The sequence below is a fragment of the Filicampus tigris genome, chromosome 10 (genome assembly GCF_054856515.1).
Source record: "Filicampus tigris isolate MCC_2025a chromosome 10, RoL_Ftig_1.0, whole genome shotgun sequence".
Classification (NCBI taxonomy): Eukaryota; Metazoa; Chordata; class Actinopteri; order Syngnathiformes; family Syngnathidae; genus Filicampus; species Filicampus tigris.
Window position 1 is genome coordinate 3,724,459 of NC_141226.1, and position 16,787 is coordinate 3,741,245.

Below are 16,787 nucleotides of genomic sequence, written 5' to 3' on the forward strand. Positions count from 1 at the left end.
CGCCTGCTTTTTCTTCTTTCCCCTCTCCTACTTCATTTCAAAAACGAAGAAGAAGCATGGCCGCCTGCTAGGGCGCATGCATGAACTTTATCTTTGCACAATAACTTCAATAAAGTCCTTTGGATAAAATGCAACGCGGGATTGTAGTTAAGGTAAGCTGTTTTAAGACAACCCAAGACAAAACTAAGAAACACTTTCACACTTTATTTGGCGATGTCTAAGTCGTCCGTGCCGCTGGCCGGCCGGGAGGGCCCTGCGCTGCGCTTACGACTTATAAACACAGCTGTTGTATTGTACTATCCGATTTTTAAAAAACTTTATTAGAGCAAAGACGTCATTACAAATACGGATGAGAAAGTAACCGGCTTGACTCTGACTAAATCAATGGCACATTTGAATAGTGGACAAGACTAAGCGAGAGGCTGTGACGATGCGCACCCAGTCAGATCACACACAGTACAGTGTTTGGAAAAAGTAAATCCACTTGTGCTCATCGTCGATCTCACGCTGGGAACCAGTCACCGCCTTTTATGAGTGCCTGCGGGTATGTACAAAGACTTCGAGTCAACTCATATCTTTGAAACAATGCATCTTTCTGCAATATAGCTCCCGATATGGCTGTGTTGTTTCATTTTAAATTTGTTATGAATGCTTCTGAAAAATCCGCGATGTACCAAGTTAAAGTTGAAGCGCAAAGTAGCGAGGGATCACTGTATACACACACACACACGCACACCCCCACACACACACACACCCCCACACACACACACACACACAGTCCGCCCATTTTTGGGACGGAGGACGTGGGCGTGACAAGCACATCCGCCTCACTGTTCAGAGGTTCGATCCCGGTTCCGGCCTCCCCGTGTGGAGTTTGCATGTTCACCCCGTGCCTGCGTGGGTTTTCTCCAGGTACTCCAGTTTCCTCCCACATTCCAAAAACATCCATGGTAAGTTGATTGGACTCTCTAAATTGCCCCTAGGTGTGATTGTGAGTGCGGATGTTTGTCTCTGTGTGCCCTGCGATTGGCTGGCAACCAATTCATGGTGTCCCCTGCCTACTGCCCGAAGACAGCTGGGATAGGCTCCACCACGCCCCGCGAACCTTGTGAGGATAAGCGATATCGATAATGGATGAATGGATGTATATAATGAATGAGCTTCTGTTTATAAACAAAAGCCAAACATTCCCTCATTATGGTACCACTGTGTGCAATACAGTCGACATATTAAAATCACATTCCTACAGCCACATTTCATGTCTTTATTCTTGAAGTAGCAAAGTGAAAATGTTGACTTGATGATAGCCACATTTTAAGACAGAATCATGCAGGTTCTAGTTGGTCAAATTTCTTCATCTTTTCTTTCTCTCAATCTCATGTCATATTCGCTTTTGAGCAACACAAAGTTGTGAAGTCCTTTGAACAGCCAATTCCTGAGTGTTTAGAACAATTTCAATCACTATTTGATTATCATCAAATATAATAAATTATACAGGTCTGCTTTTCACATTAGAACTGCAAAGACTGAGCTACACAGCAAATAGGACAATACAGGTCATCAGCTATTTTGCGAAGCGCACAGTATTTTTAAAACACCTGTTGTGCAAATATTTATATACAGAAGTAAAACACTGTAAGTTGCTACTATGTAATGTATTTGTAAAACACTTGGCTGCCTCCACAAATATCTAACATTCAATTTTGTATGAAGAAATTTGTTAGGCCATTCTACAGTAAAACAAAACACAACATCAAATAAAACACTTGGACAATCTTAAACATAATCATACAAAGTTTACACAAGAATAATCGAAGTTCAATAATAAAGACATTTAATTAAAACGTATTAGTGAATTAGCACATTTACAGTAATGAATTTCCGTTTTAGTCACAGGAACATAAAACAAGAAAAAATACTTCCAGCCCCAGGTTAAGTACTGTAAGTAGAATAGTAGACTTCTGTTACAACTTAATTCAAAATGACCAACCATAAATTCTACATTCAGCAGCTTGGTCTAAAATCTACTTGAGTGCTATCTACTGTACATTGTTCAAGCTAACTAATACAGCAGATAATTTTATTTCTCACCACAGCAAATGTACCATTCCATGCCATCTGTACACCTGTATCTACACATGCCAAGTAGCATTTCCTTTGTAAGCAACCAACCTACTGAAGGTTCTGATGCTATGTTATGATTCCTTAGACGTCCTGTGTCCAGCGACGAGGTTTATGTAAAAAATACAAAGTTAATTTCTCTGACGAGAGCAGAAGTAAATTGTTTTTGTAGTGATACATTACATCCAGTATTCAAATTAAACGGTACGGTAAGAGCTCAGCTACCCTAAGGTGGCTGTCTGAACACTTTTGACCTGACTCAACTTTACCACCAGACCGCCAACAACTGTCAGAGCCCCAATTATTATTAATTGTTGACAGTGTGGAGTAGAGCCTGCTGCGAACAGGCCACTTTGGCCGGTCTGTTCCAGTAAAATGATAGCTTTAACTTTTCACAGGCGTTCTTCTGTTTTGTGACGGGTGCCATTCTGAGTGTAGAAGAAAGGCCAGCAGACACATTGCATGTACAGGAAAGGAATTATAATTAAGTGATGTGTGTAGGCAAATAATAGTAGTAGGTTACGTTATGTCTGTAAGACTAATGCACAACGTGACAAACATTTGGGAAGTGTTTTTTTTCAGCTGTTTCATGAAAGTGTATGGCGGACTCATTCATCTTAATCTCACTACAGATTTGCCGAGCTCCATATCTCTTTTCCTCAAAGTTGCAATTGTTACATTTATGAGAGCATAGTGATTTCGCAATTATGAGATTCACCCCAATTTTTTTCTAAGATAATTGTGGCACTCCATTTATTTTAACTTCTTCTCTCCCATATGTACAAAGGGGCCTGCTTACAAATTACAAGAATACACTTACCAACACAGGCGTAAACAATTCAGAAGTTTAAAAACATTTCAATGAAAACTTCTTCAAAAAATCACTACTTGAAAGCAGACAGAGAAAAAAATATCATACAAGTTACAAATCATGACGAAAGAAAATCATCAAAATGATTAAAGGTCCCATGCCATCAAAGTCCAATTTTTCCCACTACGCATAACATACAGTAGGTCAAAAGGAGTCTTTCGCACGGTTTAAGATTGACATCTATGTGGTTTGTCAATTGTATGGCATAGCCGACAAAAGGCATGCTAAATGAGCGGATCAGATTTTGGCGTAGTTGTGAATTGTGGTTGATACACGGACACTCACCTCAGGAACAATAACTGAACGACTGTGCCCCTGTGCCTTATGCAAAGCTAAAACTTTGCATCACCTTCCAACCTCAGAGTAGTCGAGGAATGAATGGCTTCAATTTATTTTGGGAGAAATTCCAAAGCATTTTGGAACCATGATTGTGTCGTATTTGTGCACATTTTGTGGAGAATCATCAACATAAAAGCTTTCACACATGCTAAAAATACATATCCATGTTTTAAGCGAGCGAGACACAGGCAGCTGCTAGCAACCTATACAAATACAGCAAGCATACAGTATATTATGTTCGATAACAATAGTTGACAATATGTATAATTTAGAAACTACCTAATGATGTAATAGCATAGCTTGCTGTTATTGTCCGCAAAATTCAGGTGAGCGATGTATGTCTCGTACTGAATACACTCAAGTGAGTGGGAGCTGACTGAGCCTCAATTGCTCAGACCCTTTTTTATTTACGACCACAACATCATTCTGTAGCAACCGCCTTCTTTGTTACTCCGTCTTTTTTGTGATTTATTAATTGTGATTAAGTACAGTCCACTGTATGAGCAGCCTCAAAATCCTATACACGCTCCTCGTTCATACGGTAAATCAAATTGCTCAATGTGCAATGTGTTGAGAGTCACCAACGCTTGGTGAATTCTGCTTCACAATGATTGTAAGACTCTACATGGCCGCCTCAAAACATCGATATAGCCAACTACCAAATCAGAGGAAAGCATTTTTCCATATTAAAATGAAGGAGAAGCTTATTTACATCGTGAATATTAATGCAAAATCCAGTTGTTCTAGAAGCCAGGTGTTTTTGACCAAGTAGAATAGCTTGAAAAAGGCAATCCTGGGCATTTCCAACCCAAATGATCTTATAAGGCCGAAAAAAAGACATCAAAGGTTATTAAAAAAAAACCTGTGGCATGGGACCTTCAAATTATACTAAAAATTAAAAGGCCATCATGTCAAACATACAGAAAACACCAACATTTATTTTTGCTATACAGTATGTTAAAAGGACTGAAACATTCAAAAATACATACAACTGCTTTCCGAGCAGAATTGTTCAAAGGAACAGTTATCCCATTCATTTAATTAAAAACAACTAAAATATACTAGTAAAGGTCCAAAGCAATGTTTTTGTTTCGCACTTCTGTATCTTTAAACCCGTTGAGCTGATGATGATGATGATGATGATTATGTTAGCACACACAACATCTTTCTATATTTAAAAAACAAAAAAAACAGTGACACACATTGAACTTGCAAGGCTCCAGTTGGTGATATAACATCTAAGAACAAAGATGCTTGGATACTACAGGTATAATTTTGACCTTTGATGAAGAGTCACAGAAGAGTTAACGCCAACTAAATAAGACTGTTTTAAATGTGTACATATAAATGTAAAACTGCCTTTTGTTAGATCTTGCAAAACCTCATAACTTGGGTTGGGTTGTATACATTTAGATCTCCTTGGGCTCACCATAGTCATTATACATGACGGTGAGCATCTGCTCATCACATGCCTTGTGTACGTCTTGGCCCATGTCTGCCCAATTCATTCCAAAGGCCTTGGTGTCAGTGTAGCGACAGGAAAGGAACTTGAGCGACATCCTGCGAAGGCCAATCTTGGGCTCCTGGAGAAGGCCTTTACACCATGGGGACAGTTCATTCAACTGTGAGAGGATCAGACCGGCCTTCCTGTTGGAACCAACAACACAGAGAAAACTGTGAAATTTGGTTCTCACCACCTTTCCGCATACACTTCATCACTTGTCTCATTCACATTGATTCAGAAGAGAGTGCAAACATGAACAAAGCAGTATCATTTGCAATCTGAAATGAAGATGCAGTTAGCAATAATTAAGAGAAGTAGAATCATGTTCCACATTATACACATAGTCCTGTGACTATGCGTATCGTTTAGCGAGATACTACCCCATTTGCTCCATGAATGGTCTGAACTATTTTTTTCCTCAGGTACTAAATACACAATCATCATCATGTAACCCCAAGTCACTTAGACTTTTGAGTATGATTATGAAACATTTTGTAACCATTTTGGATTTTCATTGATCCCTCATGTTATTTTGCTCACACTTCTGTAATCAATAAACATTTTCAACTGGAACATTTCATTCATTCAATTAAATAGAAAAGTACAGGTGAACATCTGGCGATCGTTTGGTGAACATTTTTCTGCCTTTGCGAACATGGTCGGAAATGTTCACCCCTCAGTGGGATAGGGGCTTAGTCATTGTCGATATAAGGCTGTCCATTCATTAGAGTTTTAATCTTTTAACATGAAGAGCAGTAAACTTCCTTCTTGTGACTATTAAAACAAAGTTGAGATAACTTGCATCCCAAGCAATTATCTACACACTCTTCTCAATATGTGTCACTTTTTAAATGTTTAAAGTTTATCAGATGTTGTGCTGTGTAACTGTATGTCCTCTATTGGACAAAAATCATTCTAAATCTGTAGAAATCAGAAGTTCTTCAGTGTTCTGGAACAGATTGTATTTCACCGCCGAGTACACAAGTGTTTGTGGTGTTTGTACGCGGGTTACCTGCATGCGTCATAGTGTTACTCCTAAAAAAGGAACAAACATTGGCATTCCCAACAAAGTATTCTGTTGGTGTCAGTGCCAACTGAAGCTGGAGCGGATAACCACAGCGAGTAGTGCACAGGAAACTGTGCACTGAGCTTGAGGAACAGAAACTGTGTCCACTGCCCATCAGAATTTCTTTTGACAACTGCTATATTTAGACCCAATGTGGAGTACCAAATGGACTGAAGTCACGTAGCACTCTCGAACACAAAAATGGACAAATACACCACTGAGGCGTGGATACAGAGGTGGCATGAACGCTAATTGTCGGAAAAGGTAAGCTTTCATAACTACATAGAGAAGACATTTATGACTTCCCACTGGCTAGAAAGACTCACATTTATTTGATCTAAGAGTCTGTTTCTATAAACAATATCAACTATGATCTAAGGTAATGATAGTCATTACGGACTGTTTTGTCCCAGTATGTAAAAAAGGAGGAGTCTCTTCGGTGAAAGGTACTTATTTTGTGTAATTGAGGAAATATGGTAGTTGGCTACTGTGTTTAACTGCGTTGTTTAAATCCATCCATCCATTATCTGTACCGCTTCTCCTCACAAGGGTCGCGGGGCGTGCTGGAGCCTATCCCAGCTGTCTTTGGGCAGTAGGCAGGGGACACCCTGAACTGGTTGCCAGCCAATAGCAGGGCACACAGAGACAAACATCCGCACTCACAATCACACCTAGGGCCAATTTAGAGTATTCAATCAACTTACCATGCATGTTTTTGGAATGTGGGAGGAAACCGGAGTGCCCGGAGAAAACCCACGCAGGCACGGGGAGAACATGCAAACTCCACACAGGGAGGCCGGAGCCGGGATCGAACCCACGACCTCTGAACTGTGAGGCGGACGTGCTAACCAGTCGACCACCGTGCCGCCCGTTGTTTAAATAACCATTACAATTCTGTTTCGGTAGTTCAAAAGTCATTTACTAATACTAAAAGGTATAACACCATTCTCTGAAATGACCAGCATGGGTATTCCCTGGTAAGAACAGAGAAAATACTTTTGTCTGAGTAACACCTTGACTAAATAATTCTCATCAGATTACAATATGGTAACCGGTAACTCACTGTTTGCAAACAATCTGAAAGGAGCCTCTTCCTGAACTTGTCCTTTCCTTGCCTATAAAATATATTCTTCTACTGTGATGAAAGTGTCCTGAGAGGAGCTCTAATCATAACAATACTAAATATTGCATGCACTATGATTATAATCTGTCGTCAAAAACAAAAAGAAAATGGGGGAAAAAAGGTCCAACCGAGGACATAGACAGAAAGAGTGAGCAGAAAAGTGTTGTTTTTTTTTCTTTTCATTTTTGCCAAAGCATCTTGAATTTCTGAGTAAACAGCCAAGTGGTGTGCCTTAAATCATGGGTACGTTCATAGCGATGACAAGGTCTGGCCCCCGGGAGAAGAAGTGTCAAGACTTGGATAGACAAGCTTTTGGTGAGTTTATGGTTTTAGTTAAAACATCAAGCATCAAAAGCAACAAAAATGTCCCTCAACGAAAGCCAAACGGTCTCGTCAGCGTGAGTCGATATGTTTCTAAAAACAGCATGTCCAAATATCTGCTGTCAGAAGAAAGATAAAGCCATATTTGATCATTCATTTATTTCCCAGTATTGCATACTTGGCTCATTTGAGTTGATACTGAGTCAGAGCCCCACATGGGTTCTTATTATCAGTGGTCTGACGACGTCATAAAAATCAACTTTAGTTAGTCCTCATTGTTTGTGACAAGGAAGCTAGGGAATTCTCTTTCAGCCAATTTGCAAGAGTCTGTGTATGCATGAGTAGTTGCATATCAGAATATTCAAAACGGTGTTACTTATCGTGTAGTGTTGCTCAGACACACTTTTTATATGGAAATCATATTTCTTCGCAAGATACCAAATGTGTGAGGTAAGAACAAGTTATAAACAAAACATACTCCAACATGGAGACTATGGACTGTCTAGTGCTTGTAATTTATACTACAAAGTATGTACTTCCATCCATCAGTTCTTATACGGACTACCAAAAAAAATCCGTTTTTTGCTCAACACTTCTTCAGCATTGTCTGAACTACTGTCGATGACTGTTCATGACGTGTTGAAAGGCAGCTCATAAAAAACGTGTGAGACATGTAAAAGGAAAAAGAAGCTGTTTGAATGGCTTAAAAAGTGTGGTGGGAACAGCGGGTAGATATTAGGAAAGTGGGGGGTAACATTTTGTGCCAGCAATGAGGCCCTTCTTTCAAGAGTGCCAACATTTGTTTAAATTAATAATGTAAATAAAGGGCAGTCTAATTCAAAACAGGCTCCAGCATTCCTGTCACCCTCAACATAGAACATCTACGACAGTGATGGATGGATGGATGAAGTTATTGACTGCATAATTTTCATCTGTTGGGGCTAAGCATGTGGGCCTATGTTAAGTTAAGTAAGACTTGTTTTAGCTGGTTGCAACATTGCATTGCAGTTGTGAGTCAAATAAATGTGTTATGATTCTGGTCTGTTGCAGGCAGCAGCGGGAATGGACGGCGTGCCTTCTGACGCCGCACCTGTTGTGAATGAGCAATCAAGGACTTTAAAAGGACTGCTACCACAACAGCCCATTATCGGATTATGCCAGCGTTTCTTCAAGACACAATACACCTTGTTACTAGTCCTTTTTGATCACATGATTTTTGCCGTGTGTTGAGTGTTTTGTTTGATTATCCTGACGTAGGGCTGTTGGCGATTATTAGGCGATTTTGCCTAATAAGAAAATCCTGATTATTTTCTCTCAAACCTGATTTTACGATTACGGTTGCTTTGTAAAATAAAAAATAATGAAAGATTAAGTATTTTGAATGTCTTTTATCTAAACTTAATTTTTCTTTCTTTGAACTCAAAATGCCAGTCAATTTAAATTAATACACACAGAACAATCCATTGGGATTAACAGCATTTTACTTACACAATAGATTTCAGATCTGTTCTTAATTAAACCAATAATGAAAGAAGAAAGTGCATATAGGCTACCATCTGAAACGAAATCACCAACATGAGAGAAGGTAGACAGGTCTGGTCTGCAAACCAAACAGTCTGTCAGCAAGTCATTTTGCCAACCAGCTAGTGACTAGCCTTTCACCTTTCTCCCTGGGCTTACTTAAACATAAATCAATAATTAGTGCAAAACTGTCACTCAATAATACAATGCACCGTCATGCTTAAGTACGGATGCATGACTGCATAGTCCGACTGGACCAGAGGTCCGTTGTAGAGGAGAAAAAAAAGGGACGACTTTCAGTCGTTGAGTTACTTGCTCGTGGGTTGTATTGTACATGCGGGACACACACTACACTACAGATCTATATTTTCCCGATTTATTAACCAAACGCTCACTTGCCTGAGCAAATAGCAGAATCGTTGGTATAGCCATGGATGTTGTTGTTGTTTAGGACTGCGCGCTCGTGGGAGAAAGCAGAAATGCAGAGGAAATTACGGTGGCTTGGATATAACAAAATCGAACGTGCCGATTTGAACGTTTTTAACATCGTTTTATCCAGAAAATTCGGTTGCGGTTCAAAATCGCTTAATCGAGCAGCCCTATCCTGACGTGTTTTGTTATTTGTAATTGGAGTTTCCTTGTTCTTTATTTGACAAATGATTTTGCGTTCAGTCTCCTTGCTTTTTCCAAGCGCTTTTTGTTGTTCGTTTTCTCCTGGCGGGTTACGCCAGCGACCTTGGTTGTACGTTTACATTAGTGAATTTTATTTTTCTATAAATACAATCTGTTAAACCGTGACAAACTGAGAGGTTTTGCATTGCATGAAAGATAAGATATTCTAGAAAACTGACTTTCTAATGCTTAGTATACGATTAGTTGGTTCTCTGGAGTACCTTTCGCGCACCCATCGAGTGTCAAATCTAACAAGTACAACAACACTGAGCGCAAAGGCTTGCGAATGGTAGCGAATGTCTTTTTTTCATCAGGGTTCGTTAAAAGTCGCAAAGACGTTCGCCAGATGTTTGTAAAAAGTGTGAATGGTTTCCTGTCGCCATCAAATCTTGAACAGTTCAAACAGTTTTCAAAAAACATTTCTTTGCAACAAAAAAAACAGTTTATGAATGTCTCAGGGTTCCGGTAATGGGCAATCAGAGCTCACCTGTTTACTGAAGCTGGGCCATGATTGGTCGTTATGTGAGCCCTGAGCAACTGTGATGTCATTTTCAGTGGACAGAAGTGACAAACCTTTGTCACTCAGTTAGATGGGGGCTTAAGGGAATTTTATCTGCCTAATGCAGAAGATGTGTCTGTGAGAAATCCTTCTACAATTCCACTCCACTGTTACTGACAGTGGCTTATTAAAAAAAATAATAATAAATTGGGGTATTTGAAATGAATGTCCAAGATGTTTAAAACACCTGGGTCCAGTTTCAAACTGTGTGAAAAAAACAACATATGACCACTTCAAACAAATGATCATGAATCCCCACCATTTAACAAATTTCTTCAGAACTCAGCTACGCACCTGTTTTGTTATATTGTTTTGCCATGCTTTTGCAGCACCAAAATCTTTTAAAGGACAGATTTCTGGAAAATGTGTGGTTCCCACAACTGTGTTTCCAGGGCCAATGTGCCATGAGCATCTGTGGAAAGCATCTGAGTAATAATTCTTATCAAACATAATAAAAAGGTAATCATTAAAGATGCAAAGCCAACAACTACATCAAATTTGTCTGTCATTCCCCACTGCATTCTGGGTAGCCTCCTTTTTTTTTGTATATTACGGTATACTCATTATAATCCCTCAGTGTCACAAACTAACTGCTTTTCATGGTGTTGGAGGACCTAAATGCAGGGAAGCAGGGAGGCAAAACCGAGGAGCAGGAGGAATCTCAGATAATGTCCGTCCATCCATCCATTATCCAAACCGCTTATCCTCACGAGGGTTGCGGGTGTGCTGGAGCCTATCCCAGCTGACTTTGGGCAGTCGGCGGGCCACACCTTGAACTGATTGCCAGCCGAATCGCAGGACACACATGGACAAAAGAGCAATTACACTCACAATTACACCTAAGGACAATTTAGAGTGTTCAATTAACCTACCGCGCATGTTGTTGAAATGTGGGAGGAAACCGGAGTACTCAGTACACTGAACACTAACAGCAACGGAAGAAGCCCCGAGGATTATTAAATTTGAATTCATGGATTATGTTGTTGAAGTTTGCTAAAAAGGATGGCAAATTACATGGTTTATGGCTCAAAGAATAAAGACACATCAACTATAACATCACATTTAATTTGTCACTACAAAACCCACAAAAACAGGTAAGACCAAGGATCACTGGGACACACACCCACGACGGTAAAGTGGCGGCTCAGAGTAACAGAAACCAGGGAACCAAATGCAAACAAACTGACGAGGCAATGAGGAACACCTGACAATTAAGACAAGACGAGTCGTTGAGGGAGCTGATTGGTAGGCAGTGGCAAGAACAGTTAATGAGCAAGACGTAAAAATAGGAACACAAGGAAAAATATGGCAAAACAAAATTCTATCTAATCAAAACAACACAGATTACGACACTCAAGGGGAAATTCAAATTACATCCTGCTGTATATTTTGTTGCACTTCACACAGAGAATGAACGAGCCAGCAGCCAGGCTAACATCTCTTCAGCTACAACTACTTGCCATTTTTATATTTTTGACCACAGCATTACTCAAACCTAAGACCCTTGGGTTTCAAAGCCAAAACCCTTGCAGATGAGCTACTTCTGCCACAACTGTCAGAATATTTGCTAAAAATACACCCAAGAAAAATCTAGATGTCAGGGAAGTTGTTTGTCCATTCAGACATGAAGTAATGGAGCAGTAAAGTTGTTAAGATTTCTAAGGTTTCATAGCTCTGCCTAAGCTTTATTATAGGATCTCTTTTCTTACATCGAACCACAAACATGATAATGCCTAAGCTTCCTTGAAGATTTAGCATAGAAGATCATTTGGATTTCATGCGATGAATCCCACTTTGTAAGCACTTCTGTACTTGTTTTCTAGATCCGAAGTGCCCTCTTTATTGGTAATCAGCTCTCTCTTTCACTGAATTGGGAGGGCTGTTAATTTATGTGTACTTGAATGGAACATGTCAAGAAGCAACTCCCTCAATTACGCAACTCTTTCCAGCATGGACCCTATTAAAAACAACCTTTCGTTCACGGTGGGGAGAATCCATACAGAGAGTAAGAATTAAGAGAGTCTTGACTAATCAGTTTTGCCTGCCAAAATAGTGTGGACCACAGACTGCCATTTATATTTTATATCAGACACATGGCTCTGTTTATAAAACACTAAGGTACAATTTTATTTGCTGGGCTCACATCCATTGTTTTGATGGAAAGTTGGGGCCCTCCGTGCTGTGATGATGTCACAGAGGTTAAGAAAACAAATGTTGAATACATTTCCTTCACACAAAACAACTACCTACAATCAAACACAGCATTTTGGAATCTGAAAGCTTTCTTTTATTCCTTTTTTGTTAAACATAAAACTCCTATATTTAGAAAAAGTTAGGGAACCTTAGCTTTTACCTGTTTGAAGTGTTTCAATGTCAGGGTACTGGTGACCAATTTATTTAGGCGTAATCTTGGTTTTATGTCAAAAAATGAAAAGCATGGTGAAAAGGATTGTTTAAATAATGATTCTAATGTGAACCTGGAAATGTACTGATCCATTCACGAATCAAACTTAACTTTTTGTGAGTAGTGTACACAGACAGCTGAGTTTTGAATGGGAGACGTTTGTGTTTGTTGTGTGTATTCGTGACTACAGTGTATGCATTACCCGCACACTTTATTTTCTTTAGTTACACAGGCTACATGAATAAAAAGTATTATTCATACTTATTTGAATATGTGTAATATAAGAACATAATCAATAGGATTGAAACCAGGTCATTGAGTTTCAATGAACTGATTGATTGTGTACCAATTACACAACATGTCCTCCCATGGCAAGAGAGCCACTGACTCCGTGTTTTCGTTCTTTGCCATATCTCCTTGGATTATCAGTTAATTCATTATCTTTTCAAACAAACTGTAATTGTTTTTATTTTCCAGTAATGCATTACCAATAATCTATAATTTTGGTTCTTTGGATTAGATACATCTTAAATAGCAGAAGGGGAAAGAAGTGTTGTCATTCTCTGTGGCCCTCTGGTCCGTATTTGTTCTATTATATGCAAATCAGGATCTCGTTTCATTATTGAAGACAAATTGAATTAATACATTGTGGCTGAATGTGCGCGAGCAAGCATTCTGCTTAACTGTGTGTGGTTCAGATTTGTTCAATATAACATCCCTGTGACAATGAGTGAATTACCTATTTACAACAACGTCATATCATCTCTTATTTGTATCTATGGGAGCTCTTGCGCAAAACAAGTTTAAGTCCCGAAACATTAGCGAGAACAAGCCTCTTCCGCTCTGTCATGATTTCTCAATGAAATTGAAATCGGACCTTGTGAATATTCAATTTAACATATGTTTATCATTTCATCTTGTTAAAACATTTATTTGAAATAATGTCATGGTTAGTGAGTGAATTGAGGAGAGATGGCCAAAATAAATTTTGTTCAGTAACAGTGAGCCTGACCTTAGACCACTAAAGTTAAATACGTTTATTTGATTCCAACATTTGAGTCAAACTTGAAGGAATTCCCTCCAGGAACGAATGAGGAATTGCATTCATCAAATGGGGGCATACCATCCAAACAACTTGAAAGTATCACACATTCCAAAAGTAGTGCAGATCACATAACTGCAATGATCACTTTTTGCTGTAATGCATTACTGATACAATTTCGTGTCAAAATCTTGACTATACAAACTACAAGCATTTGCCCTTTAATTTCTTACCTCTTACCTCTGGTCTGTGACTCACATTCATGTTTTAGTCTTACACCTTCATTTTTATTTTCCGTTCATGCAATTATTGAGCAGTGTACATACTTTTCTTCTTCATGCACACAAATACGAGAGTGTGCTGCCCCCTCTGGTGTTCTCTAATCCTTCTAGTGACAGTAGTGTGGCATACTGTCGGTACTGTTGATTCATTGTCAAGAAGTAGGCTGTCAGTAAACTTAAAAACGGCATCAGTTCTGATTGTTTACACAGAACAGAGAAAATCATCTTTTCCTTTCAGCCTGTCCTGTTAGGTGTTGCCAGAGCGCGTAATCCTTTTCCATCCCAGCCCATCTTCTGCATCCTTTTCTCTACATCAACTGTCCTTATGTCTTCCCTCACTGCATTTATCAACTTTCTCTTGGGTCTTTGCCTAACTTTGTTGCCTGGCAAGCTCCATCCTCAACATCATATTTCTAACAAAATACTCACTATCTCTTCTTAAGCATGTCCACAATCTTCTAAGTTTGGTCTGCTAATTTTGTTACAAAACATATAACCTTGGCTCTCCCTCCGATGATCTTATTTGTAATGATGACTGCTAAAGCGAAACTTCAGCTCTCCCTCCTACCGTTTCTTCAGTGCCACTATATAAGCCATACATCATGGCTGCACAACTCATCACAGATTTCCTTTCATCCTAGCTGAGACTGCTCTATTAAATAAACCACCTGACACATTCCTCCACATTACAACCTGCTTGGATCCATTTCTTCACCTCTTGTCCACATTCACCATTGCTCTAGACTGTTGACCCCTTAGTATTTAATGTCCTCCACTCTCATTATCGTTTCTCCCTGTCGCCTCACTGTTTCCCCACAGTCTTCTCATTTATGCACGTATAATCTGCCTTACTTTGGCTTATCTTCATTTTCATTCCTCCCTTTTCCAGTGCATGCTTCCACCTTTCTGAATCTGACTTTACGGCTCCCTCCTCTTACCGCAGATCACAGGTCTAGGCTCCAATACTCTTTACCATAACTTCATTGTGTGGCTCATCAACTTTCTTCTTCTATAGCTGCCACAACTTTTGCCACATTTCCCCTTGTTGTTAAAAACGGGCACCAGCACACTTTTCCTCCATTCCTCAAGCACTTTTTCACCCCCTGAAATGCTATTGAGCAACTTTATCAAAAACCTGGATGCTTCTAAACCTTTCAAACTATGGTACCCTTCCATTTTTTATCCTCTTCTGTGACTTTCTAACTTGCCCTGTACTAACCATTGGTGTTTCCTGGTCATTCCCCTCTTCTACTCTTTCTTCTTTCTCACTTTCCTTTTATATCAACGACTCAAATATTTTTCCCATTCATCCAAAATACTAAAATAAAAAATAAAAGGTAACACCAAAAAAAAAGATGAATGACGGTCGACGGAAGGGTAACTACGCTGCAGACGGATCACGAATAACGCTCAGTTTTTAGTAAAATGCCCAGCTGTCTTTATCTCTCTCTGTCTGTCTGTCTGTCCAATTTAACTACCCTGCATGTTTTTGGAATGTGGGAGGAATCCAGAGCACCCAGAGAAAACCCACACAGGCACAGGGAGAACAAGCAAACTCCACGAAGGCCGGGGCCGGAATCGAACCCTCGACACTGTCGACATATATGTGTATATACTAGGGGTGTAACAGTACGCTAAATCACATTTCGGTCCGTTTGGTTTTTTGGGGAACTTCGCTTCAGTATATTTTCGGTACACCTTTTCTTTATTTTGAAAAGATGACAAGTAAATGGTACATTTTTTAGAAAAAATAAATAAAAGCGAGCATTCGGGTGATATTCTAAGAAATTACACCAGAATAAAAAATACACTAACAATAAAGATCTCTTAATTTTGTAAATTATTAAGACACTGGAATCTTTAAACACTCAGCAGCAATAGCCTATGACACACCTAAGTATTCAAGTTAAAGACAAGTTGTCATTATGTATACATGTATATACTTTTTGTGATAAAAAAAAAAAATACATACAATAACAGTTACAATTATTGCTAACTACATTAAAACTCTTTTTATAATGAAAAAAATGTAAAAAAGTCTTTATGGAATTGTATACACTTTTTAGGCATTGAAATCTTTAAATGTTCAACAGCTTATTGTAACTAATTGGGTTATCTGTGTTGTGGTCGATTTTGTGTGTTGGTGAGTTGTGATGTTTCCGAGGTTCATTAATGCATCGTACGGCAAGCGAGTGGAGCAGCAGAGAAAGAAGAGGGCGAGCAGTTGTATTTGGATTAATAAAAACGTTATAATTAAACTACGTCTGACGGCGTGTTCCTGGAAGACGCTACAATACGATAAATCTCGCTATATACGTTTGACGTTTTGGGCTAAAAAAGACTGCTTGCTTCCTTGTCTAAGAAACATTCACAGTCGGATGATGCCGTGCATGTTAGGCGTGCTAGCCGCAGCATAGCCGCCGATTTCATGTATCAATGTCGGCACACAACTTTCGGGCTTATCCACGCACCTTTCCCCATCGGCAATGGGGAACAGGAAAGCCAGAATGTTCCCAAACAGAAGACCGCAGTTTACATGGGCACCTTCGAGCTCTGGCTCTTTTCTGTCTCTCTCTCTTGTGCCGGCACTCTCGTCTCCCGCATGCAAACAGTCAGCGTCCGTGCGTAAGCTCGCGTTAATAAGTGGACCGAACCGAACGCAAGTGGACCAAACCGAACATGCCATACTGAAACGTATTAATACACTCGAGTGTACCGTTACACCCCTAGTGTGAGTATGTGTGTGTGTATATATATATATATATATATATATATATATATATATATATATATATATATATATATATATATATATATATATATGTATTAGGGCTGTCAATTCCCACGCGTTATTCTCGGCGTTAATACAACCCCCTTTTGACGCCGTCAATTTTTTGGGATTGCGTGATAAGGTTTCCATAGCAACCAGCGGCTGCATTGATAAAGGCAAAGGCTGCTGGTCA

The 16,787-nt window shown here is 39.3% G+C and overlaps 1 protein-coding gene across 8 annotated transcripts in view; it reads right to left on the reverse strand.

Moving 5' to 3' along the window:
- Positions 1-1,250: 1,250 nt before the first annotated feature.
- astn1 (astrotactin 1) overlaps positions 1,251-16,787 on the reverse strand; it is a 454,796-nt gene continuing 439,259 nt past the window's right edge. For all 8 annotated transcript variants that reach the window (XM_086042243.1, XM_086042247.1, XM_086042246.1 and 5 more), the window contains one exon: positions 1,251-4,978. In XM_086042243.1, coding sequence (XP_085898369.1) covers positions 4,741-4,978 — 238 coding nt within the window. In that variant the 3' untranslated portion in view covers positions 1,251-4,740. The remainder of the gene's footprint in view (positions 4,979-16,787) is intronic.